The following is a 23,859-nucleotide window of genomic DNA, read 5'->3' as shown; positions in this document are numbered from 1 at the left end:
CTAAGGGCCCACCCACAGAGGAAGTAAGGTCAGAACAAAACATATCAAGGGTTCAGTAAGTGTGTGTGTGTGTGTGTGTTTGGGGGGGTGGAGTAGTGTGTGATTGTGAAACAGTGGCAGAGAGACTGTTAAACATGTTGGGGAGTTAGCAGGAAGAGTCAGTGATAGGGCGCATCCATCCATCACCAGACATGAACAAGAGGCTGTTTATAAACACGACATACTGGGAATTTCTTAATGAGACGATTCCAGTTCGTATGAGCAGGGGAGACGAGGGGGGAGGGAGCTTTGTGGCTTTTTGTTGCCAGTTCAAGTCCCGAGTGCAACCAAAAAAAGGCCACTTATGGGAAATATTAAGCAAAGTTTGTTTTTGATCTGTCACGCTACAATAACTAAAACGTTAGGTTTAAATTGAAACGTTGCCCATTTTTAAAAATGCATATCTTTATCCTGGTGTTCCTCGAAGAAAAAAAAATAAAGCTTATGAATCCTGCTTGACACTAAAGATCTTTGATCAGCATGTGCAGCAAAAACATCTCACGTGAAAGGTCCTGTTTACTCTGTGTGTGAGGGACAGAGAGTAGAGGCTGGGCTGCTGTCAACACTACAAATGGGAAAAGCTGGACAAAGTGACAGGACGGTGAAACAGTTGGCACAGCAGGAAAACTCAGTGGTGAGTCCGCAACCTCTAATTATCCCCAAAAGTAACCAAACTAAACCCTAACACAGAGCTTCCCAACTACAGCGGTGCTTTCATGTAGCAAATCTAGATTTCATACCTCATTGTTTCATTAGAGCCAATATGGTTTTTGTGGGTTCGTGTAAAAGAGGAAACCTGAACAATGAAATAAGCGATCAAATGTCGATGCTGTCGTGCACTAAATTGTCTTTTGAATCTTGTAAAACTCTGGAAACAAAAGGAAAAACATGTACATTTTTCCTGGCCGCTTTTCCAACTGTAGGGCTATGAGTTGCTGCAACAGATTATTGCTCATTGCCTGTATCCGGCAACACATTTCACTGTGATAAGGATCATTGTGCTGTTATGATAGCTATGTTTCAAAGTGCTGCATGAAAAGGTGAGCTATCATGTGCACTTCTAGCTCTGCATTTTTATTCTTGGGCTCTGCTAAAGTGGTTTTGCATGCTTCACTATTAAGCTATTTACCTTAGTTAGTGTCTGGGTGTACCCTCTCAGTTCATCCACTGTCTAAAACAAGACGTTTTAGCACACTGCGCTCTCCCTTTAAGCCAGTTTTGGCTCTAGGTTTGAGCAGCGGGCGAGGGGGCCTCATTTCTACTCTAAATGAAGTCAGAGAGAGTCAAGAGGAAAAAACAACAACAATGTAAAGCGGACCGTTTAGGGCAGTCTGTACTCCGATCTTTTGGCTTTTATGGATACTGGCCTATTTTTTGTTTTTTTAAATAAAATTTTGTTTGTGGCTAGGATCAGCTCCACCACCCCCCGAAGAGAAGAAGAGGATGGATAGAAAACTTTGCCTGTTTTAATGGTTTATATTTCAGAGGCGGAACATAAGGAAAAAGTATAATGGGTTATAATGGGGACCCCTAACTGGTTGAGGCAGATGGCTGCCCCTCCCTGAACCTTGTGTTTTTCCTTCCCACTGTCGCCAAATGCTTGCTCAAATGGGGTCGTTTGACTTAACAATATAAAGAACCTTGAGGCGACTGCTGTTGGGAATTTGCACCAAATAAATAAAAGTGAACTGAATTGAAAAATAATGTAAGTAGAACAGACTAGATGACCAGTAGCTTTCACAGAGTAGAGAATACGGTTTCAGACAAATGCTCTGAGCAGACATGACTAACGTTTGACAATTTACATTCCTCCTTGTGATAGCTAAATCCCCCCCAGCCACTCTCACTTACATATGCTGAGGCGTAAGCTATGGACTTTACTCACAAAATCCAGAGGCCACTCTTGTATGAGTGTCAGCTTCCTGCGAGGATCAGTAAACAGTTCGGGCTGTTATCGAGCCGCAGCTACCAGCCAGCAGCTGTCTGATAGAGACGGGAGCCGATCGCACGGAGAGTACGTGCCGAACACGATTTATTATGTGCTGAATTTATCTCTGGGCTTATACTGTGTGAGTGATTCAGGACTAATGAGTTGTTGGTCTGGAGGGAACGCTGTGTTAATTGTAGTTTTCAGTGCTCGTGCTTATTTAGACATGCCAGACTACAGTTTACTCCCTTCTCATGTGGTTGGAGCCATGTTGCTGTACAAAATCCCCCCAAAGAAGTTCACTCCAGAATCCGACTGAACTAACCACACTTGATGTGAACGTGACCTAAAACTCTTTCCCTCCTGACCCTGCCATTTTCCTATTTTAATTTTATTTTTTTACGATACTCCCATGGGGGCCTGTGTTCAACAGTCTGACACCTCCAGAAGATCCATGGTGACATTTACACGCTCTCAGATATTGTCCCCATCATTTAGAGTCACTCTCAGTGCCGCTGCCTGCTCCCTGTTCCCCTTCCATTCTTCAGGGGTCAGAGGGAGTCAGAGGGATGGCTTGTTATCGTGGTTTTTATTGCGACATACACTCGCATGTTGAGATGCGACACACTGCCTTTGACAATGAAATAGCTGTAACTCACCTCTTCTCACACCAGAATCCATCAGCAACCCACCACCGAGATGCTTTTTAGTTGTTTTAGTGTAAATTGCAAACTGGCTAAAAAGTATTTTAAAAAGGCAGAAAAAAACATTCCTCTCATTTCTTTAGCTGAATCTATGAAAAGTACCAAAAGTGTTTGGGAACTGGATAAGTGGAAGACAAAGGAAAAAGTGACAGGGCTACAAAAAATATTTGCAGCAAATGAGCACTATCTTAAAGATGTGTCCTTAAGAAACAGGAAAGATCCGACACAGGACCTGAGATATGCATCTGGCCTTCAGCTGATCCATCTACTGTTCACTGAAGCCTCTACGGAAATGGTCTCAGTGGAAGCGCAGCTGTCAAGAAGCCATTCTTAAGAACAGAAAACAAGGAGCAAAGGATGAAATATGCCAAGTTACACAGGAACTGGACCAAAAGCCAGCAGCAACATGTTTTATGTGGAAAAGCATTTAAAAATTGATGCACCATACATTATCAACTGGAAAGAAGCTGATTGGCAACAGCTTAATTTTTCATTATGAGGGTGATTGCAAAAACACTGCCAATGCAGTAAAAGCATCCTCCACAGTAGTGTTCCACTGTGGATAGAAAAACACTGTGGGACACTGTCCCGATGCATGCTCAATCATCCAGGTAAAGAAATCCCAAATTTGATTCTGTTCACAGAGGTGGCAAACATTCGGTACTTAGGTACAAGTACAGATACTACTGTTAAAAAATACTCCAGTAAAAGTCTTGATTAAACTTCTCTACTCAAATAAAAAAAAAAAAAGTACCGTGAAATATACTTAAAGTAAGAAAGTGAAAATAGCTTTTTGAAGGAGGTTTCTAATTTTGTCCAGAGCTAACTGAACCTTGTGCTATATTACCTAATGATAAAATAATATCAGCAGATGGGAATACAAACTTTAGTATAAAGTTTTATTATTCTGATTATATTTAGCTTGAATCTAAAGAAAAAGGAAAATTCAAAACAGTCTCTTTATTTTCTGTTGCCTACATTGTATAGAGTGAGTTTGCCTCTAAACAGGAAAATGTGCACAGTCAGGGGCTAAAGTGTTATTGAGCAGGTGGGGGAATCCTAAAATGGGTTGCAATGGCTCAGCGTGGGGAAAAGAATCACAGCTCACAATAATTTCTATTGAGAACTCAGTAGATTTTATTAATGTACAGGCTGTGATCAGCTGACCTGCTGCTCTGTGTGGATGTACACAACTGATCTCAACAAGCTGTCAGCAGATGGTCATGAGTTGTCCTTTATGTCCGTCCTCTACACTGACAGTATTCGGTTTATGCTGTCTTTTTGGTTCTTACAGAACAGTGTGTTCTTTATTTTTGCAGACATTCATGTTCCCTCCATTCATCATCATCTTTGTCACTAGTTTGCTTGCAGTGATTTTTATTCACTAAATCAAGCAAGAAAGGTTGTTGTTTTTTTATTTTTTTACCTTTTTGTTATACCCTTTATATGAAAAGAGATTTTTTAAATTAAATACATATTCTTTAAATAATGTTCCCTTTTATAAAAGTAGGATCATTTAAAAAAAAAAATAACACCAGGGATGTTTGTGGAAATTAATTTCTTAATCGAATAAACGATCCTTCAGACGTTCGACCAGAGAAACATTTGGAAATATTTGGAAACCCTTTCAAAGTCACCGTGTACAGATTCCAACGATGTACCCAAGAAAACAACAACAAAGAATAAAAGATTACGCCGCCTCTCCTCTCCTTCCTGGCTTGGCCGGCCAATTTCCCCAGATGACGCCTGATCCATTCAAAGGGCATTACGGGAAAGTAGGAGGGAAAACTATGACCTACAGAACAAAATTAAACAAATTGAAAAAGAGAAGCTTCAACTTGAGGTGAAGTGCAGACAAATGGAAGCACAAAATAAACACCTTGAAGAAAAACAGCAACGCCAGCCTGACATAAAAATTATTAATGAGGGCTGGGGAATAAAGTTTGGTCAAGCACGAGAGCAGATTGTGTACCTGATGAAAGAGAACAAGAAAAAGATTGCTGAACTAAAAGAAATGTCTGCCCAGCTTCAAGACAAGAAAGCTACTATTGAGGTGATGCAGTGGGATCTCCAAGACATCGGCCAGAAAAATCAGGAGCTCCAGGGAAAGCTCGTTGAAGCCCTGGAAATTTTTTTAAATAATCCTTAAAGAAAAGGTAGAAGAGGACAAAAAGAAGAAAGAAATGCAGCGCAAACTCAAAGGCATGGAGGAAAAATACCAAATGCTGAAAGTAAGGTTTGATGAAACAGAGTGCAAAAATATACAGCTGCTTCAAGAGAGAGAGCAACAGAAGGAACGACAGAAACAAGAAAAACTTATTCTCCAGGACTTTGAGAGGAAAAATGCACAACTGCAAGAATTTTGTAATGAAATGAAGGACAAAACAACCGAACTGGAGAGAGAAAAGGAAAAAGTGGAAAAGTGATGCTCGGAGATGCAGCGTAGGATCAATGGAATGGCGAAAAATAACTCAGAGCTCATTAATGGGATTATGTTGAACTTCAAAAACTTGAGGCGCGAAAACACTGAAATGCAGGCGGAAAAGCAACAACAAGAGAAAATACATGAAGACCTGTAGCTTATGCTTCAGGTATCCAGAGAAGAAATGAGCACTTAGAAGACATGCACAACAAAGCACAAGAGCGAAATACTGACATGCTCAAGGCAAATCTAATTCAGGAGGCATCCAGTGAACTGAAAGAAAAGCTTGGAGATACACAAGCAACATTAGAAGAAGTGAAGCAACGATGCCAGAAACTCGAGAAGCAAAATGCAGAAACAATCGATGAGTTGAGAGCCCTCATCCTGGAGAAAAAGGCCCCTGAAAAAGGAGAGAAGGTGCTTCTGCTTGTTCCAGGGGAGGGACACTGCTGCTTCCCTACCTGATGTAGCTTCGTCTTCCTCCACCTCTGTTCCATCTTAATTTTCACCTCTCCTCTGCCCTCTTTCTCCCCTCTCTCCCTTCTTCACCCCTTTTCTTTTTTCACCCTAACCCCCCAACCAGTCCCAGCAGTTGACTGCCCCCTCCTGAGCCTGGTTCTGCTGGAGGTTTCTGCCCGTTGAAAGGCAGTTTTTCCTCCCCACTGTCGCCAAGTGCTTGCTCAGAGGGGATTGACGGGGTTTTCTCTGCTCTGCCTCTTTCCTTCTTTCTATCTATCCCTTCTTTTCCCCTCTTGTCCCCCTTCTACCTTTCCTTTAACCTCTTCTTTACTGGCTTTTTAATGGATAGTTTTAACACCATTCAATACATGTGCAAGTTACATCGGGTGCAGACATTCATGTTCTCTCCATGATTCGTCATCTCCACCTTTTAGTTTACACATTTCTTCTGTATACAGCCGAAACCCTGCAAAACAATCCTCATCAGCATCATGTAAACTTTGATTCTAAACAGCAAATGTTGACACGATATTCACACTGAACCTAGATGGTGGTGGATTATTGTAAACAATCCAACTGCTGAGACAGTACAGTTTCAGAGAACAGCTAGCATGGCCACAGAACTACGGTTTGCGCTCTGTGTAAGTCTGATTTTTAAATGAACCAAAATAACAATATTGATTAAATAACACTTGATCGTCTTTGGAACAATTCAGATAAAAGTCATATACCATTAACAACAACACAAGAAAATGTAAAGAAGAAAAATAGAAAATGTGAAGAAAGTGTCCACAGACTCACTAGACATCACCGCGCACTCTTCTGCTGCAAGATGTTTGTGGCTTTTCATGATGTCCATTTCAAATCTCACTCAGACTTTGACTGAGTCATTCCACTGAGGATTTGCTAATGTGCGTAGGTTCAGGTATGCCTCTTCAGTGTTAACTGGCCTCACTTTTTCTTTTTTTACACTCTCTACTGTGATATGGAATCCATAGATGAGGCTACCTAGTCCTTAAGGAGAGGTGAAACAAGACCAGAGTGTAACATTTCAACCACCAAGTTTCACAGCTGGTATTAGGTTCTTCTCCTGAAAAGCTGGTTTGCTCTGATCATCCATCAGATCAGCCTTTTCATAGGAAAAGTCTTTGGCCAAGGATGGTCAGATTTGTGTAGCCTCTGTTGCTTGCACTTTGATAGCAGCAGGGGATTGAGTTACCCGGAGATCCTGTTATGAAATTTGCTGCCTTATAGATTTTTCTTTTCACAAAGTACACGTGCAAATCTTTTACATAAATTGTGGATTTTTTTTTTCTCCAAGTACTAGAATGAATTCTAGGATATTTTGGACAGTTTTTAAAATCCATTGTTAAGGTTCAAAAATTGGAGAAAAGGAGTACGGAGGGCTCACAAGCAAATAACAACTCTGGTCCAGAAGATGTGATCAAAGCAAAGATTTATTGATTACACGCGCGGAGTCCGACGCTGGGCAAAGTCAGCGATCGAACTGAACTTACAATAATTAGACAAAGGTTTTATATGGGTAAAACAACAAAGCCCCCTCTTTTGCAAAAACAGACACAATACAGCTTACGTCAACCTAAACCACAAAATGTTCCGTTAACTTTTACCATAGTTTTAAGAACATTACGTCTCATCTCCATCCCGGTGTCGCACCATGAGCGCATTCTTATCTCCCAGAACATCAGGTGCACTTCCTGTAACCATCTGACAGTATGCCGGCACAATTTGCACTTGCAGCAAAAACACATCTTAACTTCTTACCTACTAAAATGAATCTACTATGGTGTGTACGTGTGTGTGAGTGTGTGGGTGTCTGCTGTGTATGCTATGTATGTGTCATGACCTCTCCTGCACCCCGGCTCACCTCACACCTCTCGTCCTAGCCAGACATAAGGCCTGCGCTCATACACAGCTGAACTATGTGTGACTTCTAGACTAAATGTCACACTCAAATGATGCTACTCAAACCATGAAGGAAACTTACTTAAACTGAACATAAATGAACCTTAAAACTTACTTCAAAGGATATAAGTGATAAATGATACAAACTTAAATCTTAGCTCTAAAGGATATAAGTAATAAAAGATAAAAATAACTCCAGGCGTATGTCATGTAAGCAGGTGTGTTGCAATTCCTTTCAGAGCTCCTGTCCTCCTCACCGTGTATTGGCTGATCATTAACGCCCGCCAAGAGTTTCTGACCCTCAGTTGACCAGGAGCCACAGCTCTTTAATAAGCTCAAATGCAATCATGTATAAAAGATTAAAATCATTTTCATGACAAAGGTTCTTTCTTCTCAGATCTGTCAATCTGTTTGCTCGTCTCTACTACAGTTTAATCATTGAAAATTACACTGATCAGCATACTATGTGGAAATTACAGATTACATAATGGCAAAAGCATTTTGTCAGACCCCTCACCATTCACTAACTTTACTCTGAAGCCCTTGCAGAGCTTTTTAGATCCTGGCTGAATGACACCAGACCCTGGATATCAGAGAGTTAAAAAAAAAAAAAAAACTTCCTGTAAGTAAGATCGAATCACTGACACGTGTATTTATGTGAGTAAACACTTCTCCGATGATGAATAGCTATTTGCTTGTTTAAATCTATCGGAAAAAGTCAATTTAAATGTAATTATCTTTTCTAAACATCCTATTTTGCACACAGAAACACAATTATTTCACAAAACCCCAAAATTACAATGGTCAAAATGATTAGCCTGTTGATAATATTTAGTTGTATCCTTTCGCTGGATAATAGTTCTCTTTAGCATGCTTCAGTCTGGCCTGAATGTGTCTCTTCTGCAGAATTGGACTTTTTCTTGGTCTGGAACCTCACAGCCCGTTCCTCTGCAGGGTTCTAGTGATCGTCTTCTTTGAGAGTACAATTCCTGACTTGGCGATGTCATTCACGCCGGTCTCTGCAGCTGTTCTGTAATTGTTAGTTTTTAGAAACATCTCCCCCTAGTTTTATTTCTAGAGTCTTTCCCTTCCTACCTTCCCAGTGTTGTGTGGCTCTCTTTGAATGTCTTGATGATACTTCTCTCTCCAGTTCTTGACACTTTGGAAATGGGTGGATAACTTTGTATATCCATCTCCTGCTCTGTGAGCAACAGCGATTCTTTTTCTCAAGTCTAAAGTGATTTCTTTAGTTTTTGGCACGTTGATTTCTCAAGTGCCAGCTCAAACACTCGCTGAAGTTTTTATAGTGTGTGTAAAGTAGAAGATAACCCTCAGTTTTAATTTGATTTTACAAACTTTGAGCATCGCAAAGTTATAACACATCATTGCACAGCAGTGGTTTGTGCTATGGCTCAGTATAAAGGTCAGTTTTTCAGGGGGCTAATAATATTGATCCTGGTCATTTTTGTTTCTAAACAAAAATCTCCAGGCTGCTTTAAAAGAAATCTTAGAAATGCTACAATGAAAATCCCTTGCACTGTTGAAAAGCACTTTGACCCCCCTGGAAATTTTTTGACAAATTTCACAGCGGGTTAATCAGTTTGTCCTTATTTGTTAGTCCGAGTCAGTCAAAGTTTTCAAAAGTGGGACACATCTCTTGTTTTATGTACTTTTTCTTTAGGCTTTAGTTTGTACTTTTCCACAGTGCTGTGACCACATATGTATCAATTTACCCTTTGGACATCCACTTAAAAAAACACTGTGTAGCCAGCAGCTACATTCCTGTTTCATTTGTCAGTGAGACTGATCGTGATTGCACCAGTGAAGGCTACAGTTTCATTGAGAATGATTGGCTCTCCCCTAGCCCTCTGCTGTGCATAAGTCAGTCCTGATTCCCATAATGAGCCAGCGAAAGAGATGATAGGCGGGTGGGAGGACACTATTAATCCTCAATAAGCATGTTGCATGTCAACCAGCCCTGCTTGGAGATTTACAGGCCTGTAATGGGGGTCACTCTTCCGTCTTTTCCGGGTGGTGCAGGCCTCGACTTCTTTTGCTCTGCCCTGGTCTGGTTAACTATTTGTGGGGGAGGCGGAGGACCCCGAGAGCCTTAAATCTATCTGATGTTCAATATTAACCACAGCACAAACAGAACAGTGGTAAACAAAAGGAAGAGTAAACACACTCCCCAAGGCCTTTAGGACAAACATGGACAGTTATGTTCACAGCGCGCAGTTTAGGTACAACTTAAATTAAAGAAGCGAGGTTTGTTTAATCTGAAGGGGAACTTTAAGGAGGATTTCTTTTATTTGAAACGTGAGATTAATAGAAAATGTTTCTTTCGCCCAGTCCAGCTGTTGCACTCTTGTTACACAAACCTCAACACGCAAGGAGCAAAGCCATCATCTTTCCCCAGCGTTTTCTGATCTATGACGTCCCAGTCAGGTCCAGCTGTTTGGACACACAGTCCCATCCCTGTCCCTCCTCGGTGTCCCCCCACTTTCCCTTTTGTCTATCCCCCTGGGATGTGTAATCCCTCCTCCACCACATCATCCACCACAGACCAAGAGGCTCAGCTGCACTGCTGCTCTCTGCTTTTTAAAAATAGGCTGGGATATCAGCTAAGAGACCTGGACGCATCCTGGGGATTGAGGAATGTCTCCACACTTCCCAGATCCTTGATATCTGCTAGAATTCTCTGAGTAATTGTCTCTGTGTGTTTATGGATGTATGTGTGTGTGTGTATGAAGATCCTGTATTACTAGTCAAAGAGAGAGGATTTTCTGTCCAGATGCGAGAGTGGACCGAGCTGGAGATGAGCTTCACGGCAGGGGGGTTTCTCAGCACCTCAGATGGTTACTGCTCCGCTGAGCAGCTCCAGTACTACGGTGAGTCCACAGTCACGCTCGTGCTCCTGCTTCTTTCTCTTTGGTGTCTTCATCTACTTTTACTTCTGTTTTCTCTCCAACTTCTCTTAAAAGAAGCACGAAATTGAAATATGAAACACTGCCTGATGGGATTTTTGATTCTCATTCTAAGCTAAATCTCATTCGTGGGGCATTAATACATCTAAATTGACACTGGAAAAAGGAAAAACTGTCATTGCGCGTTGAATACCTTATGCAACTTGAATGTGTGCAGACATTTGCTTTACAAAGAACTCTCTAAATGATGAGTCAGTGCTACTGTAAGGAGCTCAAAGGGAACATCGTTTTTCAGAGCCAGTCTCCATATAAACCTGTAATCCACAGAATACACTGTCAGTGTTTGTATAGGGATTATTTCTTCAGGAGAAAGCAGTTACTATGGACACCGTTCACAGGATTTTCTTCTGGCTCACCTGAGCAGATGAAATCCAATCAAAGTACGAAATTTAGTACGACAAGTATTAAGAAGGAAAATGTGGTTTCTGCTGTCTGCTCTAACCAAATCGCCCTTTGTATAAATTTTAATTTGTACTTTGAGAGGTTCTGAACTTCCTTGAAGGTTTTGGACAGTTCAGCATTTTTCAATCTGCTGATCTAAACCTTGCTGGCTTGAAATGAACATTTAAATCAAAGAGAGAGCAGAATTTCACAATTTCTAGGCAGCAAAATGAGCATCCATGCTGCATAAGACACTCGAGACTTGATGACTCTTCTACTGCTTTATTATGTCTACAGATTTGACACTGTGTACTGGTCACACAGACTGACATTAAGTAAGTGGGCCATAAATATCTTATATTGTTACACGCTGATATACGACTGCCTTCTGTGTGCAGTGCAGCCTCATTCACTCTGACAGCTGATGAATGAACGCTAAGCCTTTATTTACGGCGTTTGAGAACTCAGTGACATGGAAAAAACAGTTCTTGAGGGGGATCAGCCGGCTCACTGCCTTCACGACATGCAGAGAGGCTGAGCGTGCATCGGAGGATCTATTTATACTGACATGTATCATCAACAAAGTCTCCCTGTTGTCTCCCCTCCTGCCCTTTGGAGAAGAAGAAGAAGGAGGAAGGGAGGAGGAGGGGGAGCTGCGGGGGGTGCTTTGCCGGTGTTGTTTGGCTCCCTAGCGTGCGTGGGATGGAAGGGAGGCTGAGGAGTGTTTAGACAGCGTTCAAATGGTTTACAAACACTGCAAACCGCAGCTCAGTCACACAGTGAGAAAGCAAGGACCACCCCCCCACCCACCCCCCAGTTCCCCCTCCACCCCCCACCAAGCCAACCCATCGCCTAGTCGGGTAAAGATAGGAAACATCTGCAGGGAGAATGAAAGCGAGGAGGGGAAATTAAGCACAGAGAAGAGTTCATTAGTAGGCTTTCAGCTGATCAGAGCCGGGACATTAGTCCACTAAATGTGAGCTGCAGCAGCTCTCAACATGTTCTGTCATTTATCATCAAACATGCTTGTGATGTAGGCTCAGAACTCCTCGGGATGCTTTTGAGGAAGCCTCAGTTACGACTGATGATTGATGACACGCATGTGGTCTCTGAGGAGAAACTGACCACACGCAGGGTGAAGTTTTTATGTTGCTTATTTTTGAGGTCACTAAAAGAGAGAGTTGGGGATAGGAATGGATTTTACATAACTATGATATAACTATTCAGATTTGTCTATTTGCCAAAGATATAAGTTGAATTACTTCCTGAAACAAAGGTAGCTCTAACAATTTTATGTGTGGTGATCAATTTACTCAAAATGGGAAGTCAACTCTAAAAATGTAACTCAAGTGGAGTCATCAGCATGGTCGGGACTGCTCGGTTGTTATCTGACACGTACAGAAAAGCCTCTCATTCATGCAGGCTCTACAAGTCACTCTCTGTTTCCTTTTATCCTGTCTTTGTTCTAAGCTAACTTAATCTGCTGCTCACTCCATGCATTGTGAAAGAGTTTAACACTTGGCAAACCACACTGAGTGTTAAAAGGCAGGATATGGTGACCTTTGCTGCTTTGATTTATTTGTTTATTTTTGAATATTGTCTCCTGGAAATTCCTCTTTATGTGGATGTGCTACAGCATCACTGCAGGATGCCTGATTTTCTGTCAGAGCTCTCTGCACAATACTGTGCAAAAGTCTCAAGCTATTCTTCATTTGTTTATATTTTGGTGGGAAAAGGAGAAAAAACATTTGCAGACACATTTAAATACAGTATATAATACAGTATATAAAAGGCACAAATAGAGTTTGTACAATTTTGCTAACCTCTAAAGTTAATATTTAGTATGATCATCTTTGTTCTTTGATACAGCCTGAACTCTCTTAGGCAGCTTTCTTTAAGTAGACGTCAGTAATAGTTCTTCAGGCTTCTTCAAGGACGTTCAAAGTTCTGCCTTTTGTTCTGTTCTCTGTTAAGGTGATTCCCACACTGCTTCAATAATAGAGATGTCCGGACTTTGGGGAGACCAAACCGTGGCTGATAATGTCCCATTTTATGTTTAAAAAAAAAAAAATCCAGAATATGCATTTACTTGATTTGGATGAAAGTCTGATGATCATTTTGTGCTTTCATAATTCCATTCATTTTGAGAAGATACCCAACACTACTGGCTGAAATGCCACTCCCAAACCATGACCCAGCCTCCACCATGGCTGTACATACTCACTGTTGTACCTCCCTTCTGACCTCTGAGGTATACTCTTTTTTTCTGCTCCACTTGGCCAGTTCCATCTTTCTAAGGACACCCTGCATGCACCATGCCATAATATGCCACATTTTCAGCTAACAGCTCTTTGGGAATCACCTTGTTGGACATTTATTGTAGATTTTGTAGATTTTTGTGACAGGCTGCTCTTAAAAATCGGTTATTTGCTAAATTGTCTGTTATGTGTGAAACAAGTCTGGTTCATTCCTTGAGTAAGGTGCTTTTTTGTGCTTGAATGATTTATAAGTCAGTATATTTGGCTTTGCAATTGAAGAAAAAACAATGCAGTTACTTGACTGAAAATGAGAGAAAAAGCAGCCAATATCCAAAGCACTTTGAAAGACTTAGAAAGCCTTTAGAGCTATTGGCTAAGGCCACTTTAATACAATTACAAGCAAAATGTAGAGAAATGAGGCGTGGCTCAAGACTTCTGCACAGTACTGTATATAGAGATACCCATTTTACTACTATATATACATATGTCTGTGAAGGTTCTCAGTCATCGAGGTCATCGTAGTCTAAGGAGCTTGGAAAGAAAAGCGACTGGACTTCTTTAAGTTGCTTGAAGACGTTTCACCTCTCATCCGAGAAGCTTCTTCAGTTCTAGGGTCAAATGGTGGAGAGTCCCACTGGGTTTGAATCTGGGACTCTCGGCCATTTGACCCTAGAACTGAAGAAGCTTCTCAGATGAGAGGTGAAACGTCTTCAAGCAACTTAAAGAAGTCCAGACGCTTTTCTTTCCAAGCTCCTTAGACTATGATGAACTGCATGACTGAGAACCTTCACAGACATATGTATATATAGTAGTAACATTCCTATGTATATATATATATACTAATTTTTCTACCATATGTACATACACACAGTTTATACACATTAAAATCAATGCACTAGTCCTTCCTAATCTTCATCCAACATGTTTTACCCCGTAAGTTCCCATTTCCTGAAACTCCTGAAGGTTGGGTGGGCTCTCTGTTTAATCAGTGCATAACAGATCCCACAGCAGTCCCAGTCGAATGGTCCAGCTGTACTTTAAGAGGCTGCCAGTGGTCACACATGTTTTCTCAGCAGAGTCAGTGCTTGCAAAACACAAGCGGCTGACCTACACTCTGAGATGTTTTAGGTCATCCCAACAATGAACTGAATGAATGACGGACTAAATGAAGAATCCAGAAAAAGGGGATAAAAAAATAGAATAAAAATAATAATAAAAAAAATCCTAAATGGCACTGGGAGTTCTCAGCTGCATCCTGTTTCAGCAGTCTGAACAAGTTCACAGGGTCTCACTCTCAGCTTTTTATTGTATCCCATAAGAGCCATTAAAGCAATCACAAGTCACGTAAAATCACATTCCTCTGAACGCTTTTTGACTTCGACCAGCGTCACCGAGTTTCCTTAAATGTTCATTCATGTTTCAGTCACGCTAGTGTAATCACTTATTCCCTGTAGGTTAGATGCTGTATGTGTGTGAAAGATTTACAATACTGACAAGATTTTCAATTTGGGAAGAATATTTGCTATACCTAAAGTCATAAGTCTCACACCATGGCACTCGAACATCATTTAAGTTGCTCATAGCCTGATGTAATCATAACAATATCCTACATACAGTCAGGAGGAAAAGAGGAAGACCACAGAGAAGATTAATGGCTGTAGTGACAGAAGGAGATGCTAGGGATGGTCCAATGTGGTGACGCAGGAAGGAAAGAAGAAGAAGAAGGAAAAAAATTATAAAGTGTTGTGAATTATGAGGACCGGTTGCAGCACAGGTGTGTGATACTATAAGATTACCTTAAGCATGATCCTGTATTTCACTTAAAAACAGCTGTTTGTCTCTCATCATTTCATCATCGTGACTCCAGATAAAAGTTCATTTGCTCCTAATGAAGATAGCGATCTTTAAAATGGATGATCTGTGTTAGCTCAGTTTGTATAACCCCAATTCCAAAAAAGTTAGGACTCAATAAAAATGGAATGCAATCCTTTGCAAATCTCATAAAGTGATATTTTATTCACAGTAGAACATAGAAAACATTTCCAAAGTTTAAACGAAGAAAAATGACCATTTTAGGGAAAATATGATCTAATTTTGAAAATGATGGCAGCAACATGTGTCAGCGGGATTGGGTCAACAAAAGTATGTGGTACTAAAATGAAACGGCTGGAGGCAAATTTGGTTAACTGGCAACACGTCAGTAACATGACTGGGTATAAAAAGTGAATCTCAGAGAGGGAGAGTTGTACAAAAAACTGTGTCTATAAACTTTAGAGCAACATAAAACTGGTAAAAACTCTGATTATCTCATCATCTTCAGTACATGTTATCATCAAAGGATTCACAGAATTTGGAGAAATCTCTGTGCACAAGGGACAGTCAGCGTTGGGTGGTTATGGATATCGGGCCTTAACAGGCGCAGTGCCTGTGAACAAAATTTACCGTGCCATCCACAAGTGGAGGTTAAAGCTCTGTGATGTGAAGCAGAAGCAACGTGTGAACGGGATTCAGAAACTCTGCCGTCTTCTCTGGGTTGAAGCTCGTTTAAAATGAACTGAGGCAAAGAGCAAAACTCCTTTTCTGGAAATGCGCATAATGAAAACAAAACACAACAACATAGGCGTAAATGAGGCTCTGTCCCAGCTTGTTTTAGGACGTGTTGGTGCCATTCAAAATGATTTTAGTTTTTTCTTTACTTTTGATGTTTTCTATGTTCTGCTGTGAATACAACAGTAGTGTATGAGATTTGCAGATGAATGCATTCTGTTTTTATCTACATTTAACACAGTTTCCAGATTTTATTGGATTTGGGATTGTTACAAAAGGTTCAGTGATTTGTCACAGCTGCTGAGCACTGCAGCTCCAACTGGAGTAAATGGTTCATCTCCTGGTGGATAATTCTTTAACTGTGGATTAATAGAGGGTTCCTCCAGTGAACATTTCCTTTAAATGTCATGTTTTATACTTGAATCATTTCTCACAGTTTAGCACAACCAAGGGAGTGAAAATCTGAATGCAAATTTTGGACGTATGGAGACAGGGTGGGTTTAAACTGCAAGGCCACATCAAAAAGTCAGCTGTCCGAGTTATGTATTTAAAGAAAACCTCATTGTGTTCTTTTCAAGCTCCATATTTCCGTTATTGGACTCTGCTAGAGAAGCTTTGAATCACACTTATACTTAGTTTATCATCTGTCTGAAACAAGCCACCCTTCCTTCAGTCAGCTTTCTTCTAACTGGCCAATCTTGACAAACACAAAGCAGAGCTGCTCTGCTCACAGGTGGACCCGTGACTTATGTGATCCTACATCAGTGTCATCTCTCATCGACATCATACAGAGCCAGTTAACACTTTTGTCCCCGGACTTTGATTTCAGATATGCTGGCTGACCCCCTGGGCTATCCCCTGCAGGACCCTGACCTCCAGCTGCTCCCTTACAGCCAACAACAGTATAGTCCCGCCAACCTGCCCTTCTCCCACTATGGTTCTCCACCCTCCTCTGCCCCCTCTCCCTCCTCCTCCTCCTCTTCCTCGCAGTTCTGCAACCCGCCATACCCTTACAGCCCTCACTGCCTGGAGGCCCCTTGCGATCCGAGCCCCGAGCCCCACTGTGGGGGCCTCTTTACTCAGGGCCTCGGATCTGTAGGACTGCCACTGGGGCGGAGGTCCCGCATGGGCTCCGGTGGAAAGAGTAGAGGTCAGGATGAGCTGTGTGTGGTGTGTGGCGATAAAGCGTCGGGATACCACTACAACGCTCTTACCTGCGAGGGATGCAAAGGTATTTATTTGATTGCTTTCTGATCTTCATATTTTTCTACTTCTTAGCATCAGCGGGTCATGTTTTACCTTTCGCTGCAGGATTCTTCAGACGCAGTGTCACCAAGAAAGCTGTGTATCACTGTAAGAGTGGTGGTAGCTGTGAGATGGATATGTACATGAGGAGGAAGTGTCAAGACTGCCGTCTGAGGAAGTGCCGAGCTGTGGGAATGCTGGCTGAATGTAAGGCTCAAATACAAGAAACTGATTGACTGAGGTTGTAATGTAATCAGAGAAACAATGAGGGAGATTCCAAAAAGCAATATGTCACTTTGTGCTTGTGCAGAAAGTAATACCCCCCCCCCTTCAGGTCTGTTGACTGAGGTGCAGTGCCAATCCAAACGCCTGAGGAAAGGAGGTAAAGGCAGAGGGCAAGAGGAAGAGGAGAACACGGACAGCAGGAGAGTCAGCTCTACCAGCAGGCTACCCGGACAGGTGCGGCACACCCGTGCTCGACTGGATGCTTTCCTAACTTCAGAGTTCAAGTTTTAAGATTGATTCAAGATTATTGTCCCATATGGGCTAAAAGTATTCAGCATAGCAGCAAGAGTTCACATAAAACACAATATACAGGAACAACATTAACAGCACCAATATGGGTGAATTATACAAACGATTACATGGTATGCTAATTCATAAGGAAATGAAAGTGCCAGAGTAGTGCACAGTGATAATAAAGTTTATCTAAAGCTTGGAAGGAAAGCTGGCAAAATCTTAATAGACTTATCAGTATAACTGCGACCTGATTAAGGCACTAGCTCAGACTCCAATTACAGCATTTCGTTAAACCCATGTATTGCAGAGTAGGTGCTCTTATGTGCGTCGGACAATGCCTTATTCTTTCTCCTGCTACCCCAGTGCTGTTTAAGTGCCCAAGAACAAAAAAAGACCAAATTAAAAACATAATTTAGATCTGTAAGGAGACTTTGCAGCTTTATGTGCCTTGTTTTAGAAGTATATTGCTCGATTAAGGCTTATAGAAGCATCAAATTGCCTTAAAATTGCATGCAGCCAGTGGTAAACAAAACAAAACAAAGAACAACCTGAAATTGCTCCTAAGAATCTATAATTCTTACTTTGGCTCACCGGGCACAGCCTTTAAATCTATAGATTGTCTTGCTATCTGCACCCTGAGATCTGAGGGATCACCCAGGAAGGGTGACACTATTCTCCCCAGCTATTCTAACCTCCTGCATGTAGTACAAGACCTGAAAACCCAGGATTAAACCTGAAGTTAACGTTGCTAAGCCTCGGATCCTGTGTAGTGGTGCAATCCTCCAGTGTCCTTAAACTATGCTAACTCAACTTTCTATGCCATTAGCCCTCCTGAGGACCTGCCAACCTTTTTTTTTCTGCCTGTCCCATTTGGTTCTTTAGCCATCAGAATTGTTGTCTGAAGGCCAAGAAGGATACCCAGCGGATTTGCTTTACCAAGTGGATCGTCATGGCCTTGCCGTATTGGTCCATTTGACTGACCTTTGTTATTTTATTTTATTTTATTTTATTTTATTTTATTTTATTTTATTTTATTTTATTTTATTTTATTTTATTTTCACTTGTTACAGACAGGACAGACATGGGGGATAGGAAAGGGAAAAAGAAAGAAAGAGAGGGAAGGAAAGAAAAACAGAGGGGAAGAGGGACAGTGAGAAGGGGCACTTAAAAAGAAAAAAATCTCCTGGATCACCTGTTGAGAGAAGAAAAAAGAAAAAAAAGAAAAGCAAAAAAGAGAGCAACATAATAAACACAACACCACCGCATAAGTGTAACAGTAAATACTAAATATCGAATGTTGTTGTGCAGCACGCAAGACCAACAGCGCACAATGGGCTTTGAGGTAGCTGCCAAGAAAGGTGTTGTTTGTGTCTATGAATCGTGAACATCCGTGTGCACAACTGTGTGGATCAGCGCGCTTGTATTCAAAAGGTTTCTCCATGTAACAATCTGCTAGAGGGTGTGGAGAGCCATAGCCCCGTCCCCAGGGCATGAAGCAAGCATGGACGAGATCCAGACCCCAGACATCCAGAGGCCCCAGAGTGTGAGAGCCCAAGGAGGACCATTGGATTGGCAACCGTGCCACTCTCCTGGGAAGAGCTGAGGAGAGCCCCAGATGGGGGGGTCACCCAGCAGCCACGGAGCAGAAGCCGGAGGGGCTGCAGTGACGTGCCTGCGGGCTCTGCCGGCAGCCAGCTGCGCCAGAGTTAACCGAGCCACCGGCCCAGAGGCCTGAGGGCCCCCAACCCCCCGGAAGGGGCCCCATGGGGACCAGGCCCCACCAAGCAGCCACCAGGAATAAGCCGGTTGTTATTTACACAAAGGCTTGCAGAGCAAAAAGTTTGCTCTGATTCCTGCTGAACATCTTACTGGCTGTTCTGACAAGACTTCCAAGTCCATTCTCACTGGATGTTTTTAAAGCTTCTGAACCAAACAGCAATGCAAAATGGTCATGTGAAACTAAAAAAGAGGCGCTGTCTCAGTGAAAAAAAAACCCTGCTCAGATTTCACTATGCTTAGTGCAAAAATATGATTTGCTGGACCTTTTCAGAGAAGCATTAACATGGTGCTCAAAACAGATCTAGTTTTCAAGAACTAAGCATAATTTTGGGGGGACTAGCACTGGATTTTTTGGTATTGGTAACACTTTATAATACAGCCAGGGACTAAGGGTGCAGTTGCCTGAGAGTTAAAATGTTCTTCTTTCTTGTGAAAACTTGAATTGTTACCTCCTCATTCTGATGTATCTACTGGGAAGCATTTGTAGGTACACATTGTTACATTGTAATTTAAGGTAAAATACATTGAAACTCCCCTGAATTCTTTGGTAATTACACCCTTAGTCACAGGCCACATTATAAAGTGCTGCCTTTATATTTACGTGACTCAAAACATAAATTACTTCGAGCCTCAAAGTCAGCCGCCACCAGCCCAGCAGCTGCTGAAGGCCTTCTAATGAACGAATCATACCAAACTGTTGCCATGGCAACTGCTGATGTTCATGACGTAAATAAGCGTCAGCCTGATGGTCAGTCGCACCACTTTGGTTCATACTGAAATAGTATATATAGGACATAATAAATATAATCTCAGTTACTTGTATTTACTCGGTTATTTAGTCAATGATTTCTGGTTGCATTGCATTTTCAATATTTGCTTCGAACCCAGAGAGGCTGAAATATCACAGACTCTTCCTCTGCTGCCACCAGGAGGTTCAAACAGTCATTAGACAGACTGAAATAAAATGTGTTCCAGTTATTCACACAGCTCTCAGTATCAGCTTTAAAAGTCTTAGGCTCCCCTCATTATTAATCTGTGTCTAGTGTCTCACTCTGTAATCATAAGTGCTTCTTTGTAAATCTGTGTGCTGTGCTCGTTTCCATCTGCACCAGGCTTTGTCTGCCAGTTTAACCCGAGAACAGAAATACATCGTGGACAGGATGGTGGAGGCCCATCGGCTCTACAGAGCTCAGGACAGTAGCAATTTTAGGGTAGGTTCCAGTCCAGAAACATACAGTGCAAAAGTAGTTTTCTTGTTCTCATCTTGCTTCTGTTGTGTGTGCGTTCAGGCATTTGAGTGGCCGTGTCCAGAAGAAGTGGAAGGCCTGTCTGATGTTGTATCACCCCGCCTACAAAGGCTGCTGCAGTTTGCCAGGACAGTGCCAGGTGAGATGAAAGAGGGAAGGTGTCAGCTTTATAATGTATTTGCTTGAAAAAGAAGCAGGATAAGAGGATCAGAGGGGAAATGTTCTCCCATTTAAAGGAGATAAAAATACAGGAAAGTTACAATCTGTTTACAAGCTTCAAGAAAGTTTCCAGAATCTTATTACCTACAGTCTCTTCTCAGTCCTCAAAATTGAATCAGTATATGTTTCTGCTGGCTCAAGAGATACTGGTTGTAGAAATCTCTGCTTTCTCTTGAATATAATGGAAGTAAATGAAACTTTCCTGTTGGTGCTTTGCAGCAATATGGCTTTCCAGAAATCATGACCCAGTTTCTTAAAAAGATAAATAAATAAAAATCCATAGAGCTTAATGTTAGTGGTTTCGTGTTGGATCTATTTTCTTTCTACTATCTACATCCGCCAACCAAACGAAACCCATAGCGCGTTAATCTCACAGCTCAGTTGAAAGAAGAATGGGGATTATTGTTTGCATCTACATGCTTGTGTGTAATTCTGGGCAGGGCCGTGCAGAGATGTTTAGAGGGGCGGGTGCTCAAAGTTTAATAGGGGCACATAGAACCAGGCTGAATAACATTAACCAACATTCATCAAGAATCTAATATGGAATCGCAGCGTACTATATCAGTGTCGTCAGGTGGGGACGTAGCTCATGTTTTACCCGATGGGGTATAATGTTCCTGTTGTGGGGTTGCTGCTGTTGCTGCTGCTCCTGCTGCTGGAAGGCAGGGCAAGGAAAGGTGCCCCCTCCGCCCCCCTGCGTCCCTGATTCTGGGGTTTTCCGTGAATAGTTTTAACATCTTGAGCCAAATCTGCTGGGGTCTCAGATATTTGAAACACACAGCACATTTGAACGGTGTATTTACCATAATCTTTTTAAAACCTTTGTGCCATTTGTAGGAGTTTGATATTTATTTTATGATATTTAATAAATGTCCACTTATTATTATTATAGCCAGTGTCTCCAGGGAGGGACTTTGATATCAGTTCAAAGTTATAAAAAACGATTCCTTGTTCTGTATTTAAAGAATTAAAACAACAATAACAACAAAGAATCATCTTCTCACAGGTTTTGACCTCCTGGATTTCTCAGACCAGATTTCTCTGCTATCCGTCTCTTCACTGGACGTCATGTTCCTGCTCTCTGCCCAGCAGTTTTCCCACAACCCAACAAGCCCCAGTCCAGGTGAAAAAACCACCAGGAGAGAGGGAAAGATGATGAGACACAAGTAGATAACTATATAAAATAACCATTCTTTTTTTTTTTTTCTCCATTAATCAGCACTGCAGCTTTTCAGTATGTCAACACACAGCTTTCTCAGAGACGTAGAATCAAAGGAAAACATCCACAGCAGGGCACTCATCAGTTCAGGTGGGTAAACACACACACACACACACACACACACACACACACACACACACACAGACGCACCCTTAGTCTGACAGGTTGTGGAAAAATTGCTCAGACAATGAATGAATGAGATGTTTTTTTCCACATTTGCTGGTGTGAACAGAGAGCAGTGAGGATCTCTTTGCACCAGTGCTCAACTTCTTCCACAGCATGGTTGCGCTGCGGGTGACGGAGGCTGAGTACACCTTGCTTACAGCCACAGCGCTGCTCTGCTCAGGTCAGACCAGGAATAAAATCAGCAGTCAAGTTAAGACTTGGCAAAGCTCAGTTTAGCTGTATTCCCGGGATGCTGTTGTAAAGCTGTCTCTGTCTTTCTGTCCCTGTCTGCAGACCATGCATCCCTGCAGGCAGCCAGCTGTGTTGAGAAAATGCAGGAACTGATCCTGGACCTGCTGTCCAGGTTGTGCGGGGCCCAAGCTGGAGCGGCACGAGGAGGAGCGCAGAGGTTTGGCCGCCTGCTGGGCAGACTGACGGAGCTGCGAACCCTCCGCCACAACTACCTCCTCCTGACAAGACAGCAGTCTGGACACTGACAGTGAAGATGTGCAGGAAATGATGAAAATCTTCAGTCTTTTTTGTCGTCACTTCAATTCAAAGACTTATTTGGACAAACACTGTATTACAATGGTTCTGATTGGGTATAAATGGGACAGTGTAGGAGACAGTTACTCAGCTGTCTTTGTTTTCTCCCCTCAGTCCTGAGTCATTTAGGAAGTTTAGCCTCTATAACAGGACTGAGAGGCACTTGTGGGCTGCTGCAGTTTGTTTCATCAAAGAAACTTTTATAGGTGTTTTTTTATATTCGTATACATTTAACATTCACACTTTCAGTATTTTTCACTTTGCTGAACAATGTTAAAATAAAGCATAAAAGGAAAGCTGTAATGATAATGCAGTTGTAATGAACGTACACTCACTGGTCACTTTATTAGGTACACATTACTAGTACTAGGCTGCAACCTTCAGAACAGCCTTAATTTCTTGTATCTAAGATTTAGGAAGGTGCTGGAAACATTCCTCAGAGATTTCTTGTCTGTATTAACACAATAAGCAGCATACATGTAGATTTCTTATCTATACATCCATGATGTGAATCTTGTGTTCCACCACATCCCAAAGGTGCTTTATTGGACTGAGATCTGGTGACTCTGGAGATTGAGTACAGTGACCTCACTGTCATGTTGAGGAGAAAAGATGGATCCATGCTTTCGTGGGGTTTACACCAAATCAGAAGAGGTGCTTTTCAGGTCTTTTCTTAATTTTGGTGAGCCTGTGTAAACTGTAGCCTCTGTTTTCTGTACTTAACTGACACGAGTGGGACCCAGTATGGTCTTCTACTGCTGTAGCCCATTTGCTTCAAAGCTTGACGTGTTGTGTGTTCAGAGATGCTCTTTTCCTTATCAGGTCCCAGAAGTGGTTATCTGAGTAAGTGTTGCCTTCTAATCAGCACAAAGCAATCTGACGCTTCTCCTCTGTTGCAACAACGTCAATTTTTACAGAGAACTAGAGGATTTCTTTTTTTGGAGGTCCATTCTCTGTAAACCCTAGAGATGGTTGAACTTCAGCAGGCTGCCATGTGATTGGCCAATGAGATAGTGCCAATAACGAGCAGTTGAACAGGTGTACATAACAATGAGTGCTTTATCGATCAGTATTAAATAAGAAAAACACAAAACTCTAGGTAAGTATCCCAAAAACTTTTCTCTTTTTGTAATATAGAATTTATTTCCCCAAATAAGGAAATACTGGTTACAGACAAAATATTTGGTGAGCAGGTAAAATATGCAGGTAGTACAAGCTTATGAAGGTGTATTTGTCCATTTGATAAAATTGGGCACTCTGTAATAAATAGAAT

The 23,859-nt window shown here is 41.8% G+C and overlaps 1 protein-coding gene across 3 annotated transcripts; it reads left to right on the top strand.

Moving 5' to 3' along the window:
- The first annotated feature begins 557 nt into the window (after nt 1-557).
- On the top strand, nt 558-23,500 carry nr1h5 (nuclear receptor subfamily 1, group H, member 5). 3 transcript variants are annotated; one of them, XM_025902013.1, is made up of 11 exons: nt 558-673; nt 10,228-10,365; nt 16,477-16,878; nt 16,959-17,099; nt 17,227-17,351; nt 20,303-20,401; nt 20,480-20,576; nt 21,663-21,779; nt 21,876-21,965; nt 22,108-22,221; nt 22,335-23,500. In XM_025902013.1, the coding sequence occupies exons 2-11, from the start codon at nt 10,269-10,271 to the stop codon at nt 22,535-22,537; spliced, it is 1,485 nt and encodes a 494-aa protein (XP_025757798.1). In that variant the 5' UTR covers nt 558-673; nt 10,228-10,268; the 3' UTR covers nt 22,538-23,500. The 3 variants fall into 3 exon arrangements, with proteins under 3 accessions (XP_025757798.1, XP_025757797.1, XP_013129181.1); XM_025902012.1 differs by having other exon boundaries at nt 559-673; nt 10,269-10,365; XM_013273727.3 differs by lacking the exon at nt 558-673 and having other exon boundaries at nt 8,173-10,365.
- Nucleotides 23,501-23,859: the final 359 nt, after the last annotated feature.

Source organism: Oreochromis niloticus, linkage group LG20 (assembly GCF_001858045.2).
Source record: "Oreochromis niloticus isolate F11D_XX linkage group LG20, O_niloticus_UMD_NMBU, whole genome shotgun sequence".
Taxonomy (NCBI): Eukaryota; Metazoa; Chordata; class Actinopteri; order Cichliformes; family Cichlidae; genus Oreochromis; species Oreochromis niloticus.
The sequence above is the reverse complement of the archived record's forward strand: the minus strand, read 5'-3'. Positions and strand labels throughout refer to the sequence as shown.

Coding starts and splice junctions, on each gene's coding strand:
- nr1h5 (XM_013273727.3), top strand. CDS start 10,200: ATGGATGTATGTGTGTGTGTGTATGAAGATCCTGTATTACTAGTCAAA. Junction 21,966..22,107: donor CAGGGCACTCATCAGTTCAG/GTGGGTAAACAC, acceptor TGGTGTGAACAG/AGAGCAGTGAGGATCTCTTT. Junction 22,222..22,334: donor CACAGCGCTGCTCTGCTCAG/GTCAGACCAGGA, acceptor CCCTGTCTGCAG/ACCATGCATCCCTGCAGGCA.